Source organism: Nicotiana tomentosiformis, chromosome 11 (genome assembly GCF_000390325.3).
Source record: "Nicotiana tomentosiformis chromosome 11, ASM39032v3, whole genome shotgun sequence".
NCBI classification, from domain to species: domain Eukaryota; kingdom Viridiplantae; phylum Streptophyta; class Magnoliopsida; order Solanales; family Solanaceae; genus Nicotiana; species Nicotiana tomentosiformis.
Window position 1 is genome coordinate 24,482,098 of NC_090822.1, and position 10,119 is coordinate 24,492,216.

The 10,119-nt window shown below is 41.7% G+C and overlaps 1 protein-coding gene across 1 annotated transcript; it reads right to left on the minus strand.

Moving 5' to 3' along the window:
• Window positions 1–8,877: 8,877 nt before the first annotated feature.
• On the minus strand, window positions 8,878–9,633 carry LOC104086164 (uncharacterized). Its single transcript, XM_009590360.1, has one exon. The coding sequence runs from the start codon at window positions 9,631–9,633 to the stop codon at window positions 8,878–8,880; it is 756 nt and encodes a 251-aa protein (XP_009588655.1).
• Between the last annotated feature and the right edge of the window lie 486 nt (window positions 9,634–10,119).

Here is a 10,119-nt window from a genome sequence, read left to right on the forward strand (position 1 = left end):
CTTTCGAATAAATTTGATTCCTTTAGCTAGACTAATAACAGGTCCTCTAAATATATGTACTAAAATAGTGAATGGACGATCTTTCGAAAAGCACCTCTCGGTTATTCTCCTGAACTGGGTAAATCGATAACTCCTTAAGCTCTTTCGATTACCTAGAAGGGGCGTAAAATCAACCTAGTTAAGATGGTACAAAGCACATAGCAGCAGACTTCTCTTTCGATTAAAGTAAATCTACGATAAACCTTGCAAATCAATCAATAACTCATTCAGTAAAGTCGAGCAATTAACATAAAGTAAAACCCAAAACAATAGTCAATTCACAACATCCGTCAACAACCCTGAGGAGAATTACTCCATAATGAAGAACATATTCATAGCAAGAATATTAGAAGAACAAGGAGACATTACAATTCCTAAATTCAGACCAACTTTCGTATTGAGTGAATTGGATCAAGTATCTTGCTTTCTCGTTGCTTCCGTGCTTCTTCTCCCTCCAAAGGTTCCCTCCAAATCTAAGATACCTTCTTTTTAGATGAGCTGGGCTTCATATAGGTCAAGGAAAGTCGCCTCCGAAATTACAAAATCAGCCTTGGGAGAATTTTTTCGGAAAAACGTGCGTGGCCGCGCACCTGGGCAGGTGACCGCGCATATGGCCGCGCACTTTGGCCAGTTTCTGCTTGTCATGCGCGCCCAGTGCACGGCCACGCACCTGGGCAACTTTCTGATCTCTTCTTCGTTCTTCTTTTTAAGTACGCTAGCATCCTTTGATCCTTGAACATAATCCCAAATTACTCCATAAGCTTTTACTTAGCCTTCAAAGCTCCATAGTAGCTCAAAATCGCTCCTGCAAAGCATAAAGCACAAAGTCAGTGCAAATTAATACCATTTAAATCTCAAATATTAGTAAAGTGCAGCGAATTAGAGTGCAATTAGTGGCCAAAATACACAAGTATAGCCTACCATCAACACCCCACACTTAAACCATTGCTCGTCCCCGAGCAATCCAATTACACTTTCTCTAAATACTCCCTTTTTCAACAACACTCAAGACTCATCACACCAAGACTCTTTAAAACAGATTAAGTACAATATTGTGACATCTTAACCTCAAAATTTGACTCAACAGCACCACACATTATCTATAACCAACTCACTTTCTCTAACATAGAGGTCAATAACGTTGCCTTTTCTTCATGAATCAAGTGCCCTCACACAACAAAAGAGAGTAGTTCCACACACAATAAAAGTTAAGAATGATTAGGAACTCATGATAGAAATAATTCACTCACTCTCAGAACCAATATTCATATGCCACAAATGATGAACCATATGCTTGCCCATAGTATACTACTCTACTAATTCGGGCTCATTCGGTCAAGGAACATATATGACTTTAAATGGTTGTAATGTAGGCTGCGGGACATGTAGGATACATTTAGAAATAAGAGTGACTACACCTCCCTAAGCACTTTAATACATACATTTTAATATTTAAAACCCCACACTTATGTCAAACCAAAACTCCACCTTCACACCAATATGCATCAAATCCCACATTATTTAAGCACAATTATATCAAGAGTTACCACTTATCACTGAATATCTGCACACAATACAACTAAATCTTTTTTTTCAGTACAAGTAGCTCTTACTTTTTCAAATCAGTGCACCTTTCTCCTTATTTCATTAGTTCCACTCAAAAACCAAACCAACCACCCCACACTTCAACTTTTGTAGAGTTCATAACAAATTCGAGTGCTCATGAGAGGTACACGATTCAAAAAGATGGACAATTCAAACAAATGGGTAAGGCTTGTAATGTGGTTACCAAGGAACATGATTATAGGCTCAATGGGTTTGACTACGATTACATAACAATTTGGTGGGTAAACTATATATCTGACTTAACAAAGAAATGCCTATATCACTTCCAGAACTGAACAAAACTACTATTTCGCTTTGCAAACACACCGGGTAAGTTCTAGACATCAAATGCAATGCACAGAATACACTAAACCTCACACGCACATGGCACATGACTCACTCAAGATTGGATCATCAAAACATACTAGTCAAAGCAGTTTAGCAAAGTCAAGATTATACCATTTAAGGCACTTATACAAAAGTCAAAAACTGAGCCTAAGCGTCACAACTAAAGCACTCACTATTCTCAAGGCATGTTCAAGTCAAGAGATATTGCTTCCATTTCAAATCATAGCACAAGGTTTTTCTACTTATAAAAACCAAAATCTAACTACACCCGGTTCAAACAAAACCCTTGAAAAAGAACCGCGTCACAAAGAAAAACCAAGGGGGAATTAATACACTACATAACAAAAGAAAATCTTTTTGTCTTTTTCTTTCGACTTTAATCCCTCAAGAAACCCGTCGAATGATATCCATCGTCGGAAAAAGTCAAAAATTTAATTTATTTTTTTACTCAACTAACAAAAGAAAACTAAAACTAATATACATTCATACATACATACAACATATCCCCCACCCCACACTTTAAATAGTGGCATGCCCCCATGTCACACAAGAAAAAATGCAAGGTAAAGAAAACTTCCCTGATAGAGTCAGTCCGTGTCGGAGACAGTGCCGGGGTCTAGATGGCAAGCCCGGCCAAGTGCACGCAGCCATGCCATGACCTTCCTCTCGGACTTGGTATTTTGTGTAGCAAGGGCATCCACTCGAGCTCCCAAGTCTGTGATAGAGGTACACATCCTCGTCATCTCCTACTCTAAGGCGCTCATTCTTGTGTCCCATCTGCCATCTGAGGTTCCCCTAACAACCTGCTCGTGCGGCAGGGAAGCAACCACATCCTCAGCTTGCACCTCATTACCATCGTCGGGTACATAAGACGCATCGTTATTTACCTCTACAGGCCTAACAGAGTCCTTCCCAATTACTACTTTATCGGCCCGAAAGTTTTGTTCCTTTTTGACTTTCCCATCCATGTCCTTGTTTTCCGGTACACGTGCCTCACAGCATAACCGAGTGATTAAGGATGGAAAGAAGAACCCATACCTCTATACAGGACAACGAATGAACATCTCGTCGTGACTAACCTTAGTCACATCAAAATCATTGCCATTGATAAAGCACAAGATCAGTGCAGCCCGGGGACCATTCACCTCAGTGGTGTTTGAAGAAGGCAGCAGGCGACTATTTATAATGTAGAGCTAACACTTCCCTTCAAAGGTTAATGATGCCGAATGAAACTTTTGCCCCGGCGTGACCCAAACTATCTCCTTGTTGGGCACACAAATTTTTCTAAAGAACAGTTGCCACATGGGTGGTTCTCGGCTATAGTGTCATAGTAGTCTTCTGCTTTAGGATTTTCCCCAAACACTGGCAAATGGTAGGCCCTTCGAATGGCCTCTGTGGATGCGTCTACACTCTTCTTTCGAACTGTGCAAACATGGTTAACATGTTCCAAGCAGTTCGCATAAAACTCCCGAACAACCATTAAGTTGGCTTCGTCAGGTTCTTCAAAAAATATCACGAGCCCTCGCCTGACTAATTCATGATACATGTTGGGGCAGTCATTTTGGAAGGACCCCATATCAATTCCCCTTTCCGATATAGGCTTCTTGCTTGCCTTATAACTGAAGCGTTCCTCGGCTTCACTGGAGACGAACTTGTTATTATCATACGGGCGAGCACTAGCAGAAGCTCACGGCCGGGACGAGCCAGCGTGACCGCTTGAGGAGGCACTTGTGATTCTTCGTTTCTTGGAAGGCGTCATAATACCTGTAACAAACACCAAATATCAGTTAAAGGCACAATGGGTAAACCAAGAGCGGTTACTCAGACTTCACCAGCACACTTGGTCACAAAATTACACTCTCAAACTCTTTGTGGCATTTATACGAACACCTGATATGCGCAGTTCTACCGAACCCTCACACAACAATTTTTAGCCCCCAATTCGATGAAAGATACACCAATGTCACACGTAGCCCATCTTGATGAAATTCAACTACCACCCCATAAGAGAACGAGTATAACTAGAAAGAAAACATTAACAAAAATCTACTACAACTCAAGAAAAAGAAAAGAAAATAGACTAAACTAAGTGGGGGAAAACATCTCACTTACCTGGGGGGAAACTCGTGAGGTTGTGGGGAGAGGAGAAAAGGAAAGTGGGCACTGTCAATTGATGGTGGGATTGGATGCTTCAGAGAAGAGATGAGAGAAGGGGTTTGGGTTAGGGTTGTTTAGAAGAAGGGGAAAGGGGGGATTTTGAAATTGGGGTTGTTTAGGAAAGGGGTGGGTCCGAAATTGGAGTTGTTTAGAAGAAGAGGGGGGGTGGTCCGAAATTAACTAAAGAAAAAAAAAAAAAGCTTACCTGTGCGCGGTCAGTGCGTGGCCGCACACGTGAGGCAGTGGAGGTCTGAAAATGCGCGACCATATGCGCGGTCAGTGCGTGGCTGCGCACATTTATATTTTTTTTTATTTTTATAAAACTTCCTACCTTCCACAGCATGTGCCTTCCTGTACCTATTACATCATAGTATACACTAATTTTTATCTATTCTTTGCTGTGAACAAATGTGAAGCAAAAAAAAGAAAATCTAACTAGCAGAAGGGTTAGAGGTAGTTCTGAGTTATAGTCGTCAGCTTGACTCAATCGGGCATCCTAGTTGATTTTGATGCTCGAGGATTGCTGTGCAAATCCCCCAACAAGATACGGTTTTAGTTTGTGTCCATTTACTTTAAAACTTTCTATTCCGTCTTGGTTCTGGATCTCAATTGCCCCGTATGGTGATATATGTTTCACCACATATGGTCCCGTCCATCTAGACTTGAATTTTTCGGGAAATAATCTGAGTCTACTATTATACAGTAAGACTTTGTCCCCTTCATGAAACTCCTTTGGCTTAATCATATGATCATGCCACATTTTAGTCTTTTCCTTGAAAATTCGCGCACTTTCATACGCGTCCAGTGTGAACTCTTCCAATTCATTCATCTGCTCCAACATGTGATCACCTGTAAGACTAAGATCAAGATTAAGCACCTTAATTTCCCAATAAGCCTTATGTTCTATCTCAACAGGTAGGTGACATGACTTACCATACATTAATTTGAATGGCAAAGTCCCTATGGTCATTTTGAACGCAGTTCTATACGCCCATAGTGCTTCATCCAACTTGACAGACTAATCTTTATGAGAAGCACTAACCGTCTTTTCAAGAATTTGTTTTAGTTCCCGATTGGCCACTTCGACTTGCCCACTAGTTTGGGCATGGTACGAGATTCCTGTTTTGTGTGTGACCCCATACTTGGACAGTAGTGCAACAAACTGTTCATTCACAAAGTGTGACCCATTATCACTAATAATCACTCGAGGTGTCCCAAAACGGGTAAAGATGTTTTTCCGCAAAAACTCACACACCATCCGAGTATTATTGGTCCTAGTAGGGATTTATTCGACCCATTTAGAGACGTAGTCAACGAGTACTAGGATATACTCATGAGAATGCGACATTGGGAACAGACCCATGAAGTCAATGCCCCAAACATCAAAAATTTCACATACCAGAATGGAGTTGAGAGGCATTTCATCCCTCTTGCTAATATTGCCTGTTCTCCGGCACTTGTCACATGCAGCTACATACGCCCTTGCATCTTTGTACAGAGTAGGCCAAAAGAAATCAGCTTCCATGACCTTTGCTGCAGTGCGATTTCCACCATAGTGTCCTCCAGATGATCCATCATGGCAATGAGACAGAATGCTTTCCATTTCTCCTTCAGGCACACATCTTCGAATTACACCATCTGCACATAGTTTAAACAAGAAAGGGTCATCCCAAAAATAACTTTTTACCTCACCTTGAAGCTTTCGCCTTTGATCATGAGTGAGGTCACGGGGTAACCATCCACTAGCCAAAAGGTTGGCTACATCCGCATACCAAGGCGGCCTTTCGAAGACTGTTGCTATGGAAACAATCTGCTCATCAGGGAACTCTTCCCTTATTTCGATTGTTTCAACTGGAGGTTTCTCAAGTCGAGATAGATGATCTGCAACTTGATTTCTGTGCCCTTCCTATCTTTTATCTCCAAGTCAAACTCTTTGAGCAACAACACCCACCGCATCAGACGCGGCTTGGATTCCTTCTTACTCAATAGGTATTTCAACGCTGAGTGATCAGTGTGTACAATCACCTTACTTCCAACCAGGTAAGATCTAAACTTGTCAAAAACAAAGACCACAACAAAAAATTCCTTCTCAGTAGTGGCATAATTGACTTGAGCATCATTCAATGTCCTGCTTGCATAGTAGATAGGCCTAAACATTTTATCTCTTCGTTTCCCCAGAACTGCTTCCACAGCTACATCACTAGCATCACACATTATCTCAAATGGCTGGCTCCAATCAGGTGTCACCATAATAGGAGCACTAACAAGCTTTTCCTTTATCAATTCAAATGCTCTTAAGCACTCCACATTGAAAATAAACTTGGTATCTTTCGCTAGCAATGCTGTCAATGGCTTGGTAATGCTGGAAAAGTTTTTGATGAACCTCCTATAGAACCCAGCATGTCCCAAGAAACGTCTTATGCTCTTCACCGAAGTAGGGGGAGGGGAGCCTAGCAATAACATCAACCTTAGCTCGGTCAACTTCAATTCCATGCGCAATTTCTTTGTGGCCCAGGACAATTCCCTCATTCACCATGAAGTGACACTTCTCCCAGTTAAGAACCAAGTGAGTGGCATCACAACGTTCAAGCACGAGCTTCAAATTCATCAAGCAATCCTCAAATTCATCATCAAAAAGGGTAAAATCATCCATGAACACCTCTAGATACTTCCCATTTAAATCCGAGAATATAGACATCATGCACCTCTGAAAAGCGGCAGGTGCATTACATAGCCCAAACGATATCCTCATGTAAGCAAAAATACCTGACGGGCAAGTAAATGTGGTCTTCTCAACATCTTCTGGGGCAATGGGTATCTGATTGAAGCCTGAATATCCATCCAGGAAGCAGTAGCATCCGTGTCCAACCACCTTCTCGAGCATTTGATCAATAAAAAGGAGTGGATAGTGGTCTTTCCTTGTTGCATCATTCAATCTTCTATAATCAATGCACATTATCCACCCGGTGACTGTTCTTGTGGGGATCAGTTCATTATTTTCATTTTTCACCACTGTCATGCCCCCCTTTTTAGGAACAACTTGCACTGGACTAGTCCACTGGCTATCAGAGATGGAAAAAATCACTCCCGCATCTAGCAATTTGATGATATCCTTATGCACTACCTCCTCCAAATTTTTGTTCAACTTGCGTTGAGGCTGCACCACTGGCTTGCTATTTTCTTCCAACAGAATTTTGTGCATGCAAATGGCTGGACAGATTCTTTGAATATCAGGTATGCTCCAACCAATGGCCTTCTTGTGCTTTGACAGTAACTCCACCAGCTTTTGCTCATGTGTACCTGTCAAGTCAGCAGAAATAATCACAGGAAAATTGTTAGTTTCGAGAAAAGCATATTTCAAGTGAGTGGGGAGGACTTTCAATTCCACATTGGGCTTAGAAGCCTGCTCTTTTTGTTCCTCCTCATCAACCACTTGATCCTCAGTTTTAAGAGCTTCAGCCTCTTTTTTTATTTCAGGATCTTCATCCTCCACTGTGCTAGACTGAGTTATACACCTCTCTAGAGTATCCCCCACAAGCTTGTCAAACTTATACTTTTCAGCCAACTCTCCAATGACATCTAGCTTGAAACACGAGTAGGCAGACGCCTCATCACTGGGGTATTTCATCATTCTCTTCATCTGGAACACTACTTTCTCATTGTCCACTCTAAGTATAAGCTGCCCCTCATACATATCAAGGATGACTCTACCTGTACATAAAAATGGCTTCCCTAGAATTAAAGGCACCTCCTTGTTCACCTCCATATCCACCACAATAATAGTCTACGGGGAATACAAACTTGTCCACCCGTACTAGAATATCTTCAATGATTCCCTCAGGTAGAATGGTGATCTAGTCGGCCAGTTGTAGGGATACTGGTATTGATTTGATCACTCCAAGTTTACCTTCCAGTTTTCTGAATACAGACAGGCATTAGATTTATAGACGCACCCAAATCACAGAGGGCCTTGTCGAATTTCTCACTCCCCAACGAGCATGGTATGGTGAAGCTTCCTGGGTCCCCACACTTTTGGGAAATTTTATTTTGCAATATGGCACTGAAGTGGGCATTCAACGTGACCATTGTTGTCTCCTCTAATTTCCTCTTGCTAGACAGGATTTCCTTCAAGAATTTTCCGTAAGCAGACAACTGAGTGAGTACCTCTGTGAAGGGAATGTTCACATAAAGTTGTTTGAGCATCTCCAAGAATCTCCCAAAACATTTGTCAAATTTCTCCCGCTTCATCTTTTTAGGGAACGGTAGAGCTGGCATATGACTACTTTCTTCAATTTTCTTTTGTACCCCACTATTCTAGCTCTTTTGCTCTTCATTCTTTTCCTCTACTAGTGTCTCGGTCTGCTTGTTAACCACCTCCGATTTAGCCTTTGGTATTGGGTCAGTCAATGTTTTTCTACTTCTTAGAGATACAATGTTGATTGTTTCCTTCGGGTTCTTTTCAGTGTCGGAGGGAACAGTCCCAGGAGCCCTCTCAGACAACAAATTTGTAATCTATCCCATTTGCCTTTCTAAGTTCCGGATAGTCATGCCCTGAGTCTCGAATTTTTCATCTGTTTTGTTAATGAATGCCTTTCTGAGATCTTCAATATTTGACTGATTTGGCTGTGGTGGCTGGTATTGTTGCCTCTGCTGGTTTTGAAAACTTGGTGGTCTCTGACCCTAGGGTTTGAGATTGTTTTGCTGCCATGAGTTCAAGATCCCATTAGGTTAACTCCACGAAAAACCTGGATGTCTTTGACCCATAGCATTAAAGTTGTTCCCACCATGGTAGTTTCCTCTATTAAAGTTCCCCACAATGTTGACCTCTTCAGCTGTAGCTTGATACTCATGTGTGGGGTGTCCCATCCCATAAATGTCACAACCCACCTGTGGTTGAGTTTGCACCTGAGCCATAGTCAATTGCTTGATGTCTTTAGCTATAACTGCAATTTGGGCCTGCATTGCTACAGACGATTCTACTTGGTGCACCCCTGCTAATTTTCTCCGATCCACTTGGTCTGTGGACCATTGATCTGCATCTTCAGATAGTTCATTCAAAGGAGTGACAATCTCTTCCGGAGTTTTCTTCATCAAAGGGCCTGGAACTGCACTATTTAGCAATCTCCTAGATGACGGGTTTAAACCGTCCCAAAAGTCCTGAAGTTGCATCCATTGTTCCATTCCGTTGTGAGGGCACCTCCGCAGCATCTCCTTAAATCTTTCCCATGCTTCGAATACTGTCTCTCCTTCACCTTGGCTGAAATTGTGTATCTCCTTCCTCATCCTTCTAGTCTTAGCAGCTGAGAAGTATTTTTCCAGAAACTTGGTAGTTATCTCCTCCCACGTACGGATTGACCCTGTGGGCAAACTTCTCAAGCACTGCTTTGCATCATCCTTCAGCGAGAACGAGAATGCTCTGAGGTATATAGCATCATGTGATGCTCCATTGTAGCGGAATGTGTTCACAATTTTATCAAAGTCCATCAGATGGTTGTTGGAATCTTTATTGGGTTTGCCTCTGAAAATGCAATTATTCTGGGGGCCTCACACTAGACTGTTGTTGGTTGTACACCGATCTAGCATAATCTCCCAGGCCTAGGACCTGCATTTTCAAATGCATCCTCGATAACTCGGTTGGGATTGAGTCTTCTTCCGAATAAATTTGATTCCTTTAGCTAGCCTAATAACAGGCCCTCTGAATATATGCACTAAAATAGTGAATGAACGATCTTTCGAAGAGCACCTCTCGGTTATTCTCCTGAACTAGGTAAATCGATAACTCCTTAAGCTCTTTCGATTACCTAGAAGGGGCGTAAAATCAACCCAGTTAAGATGGTACAAAGCAAATAGCAGCAGACTTCTCTTTCAATTAAAGTAAATCTACGATAAACCTTGCAATTCAATTAATAGCCCATTCAGTAAATTCGAGCAATTAACATAGAGTAAAACCCAAAACAATAGTCAATTCAT

Excerpts from the sequence above, each read along its gene's own strand:
- LOC104086164 (XM_009590360.1), bottom strand. The coding sequence starts at position 9,633 with ATGGACTTTGATAAAATTGTGAACACATTCCGCTACAATGGAGCATCA.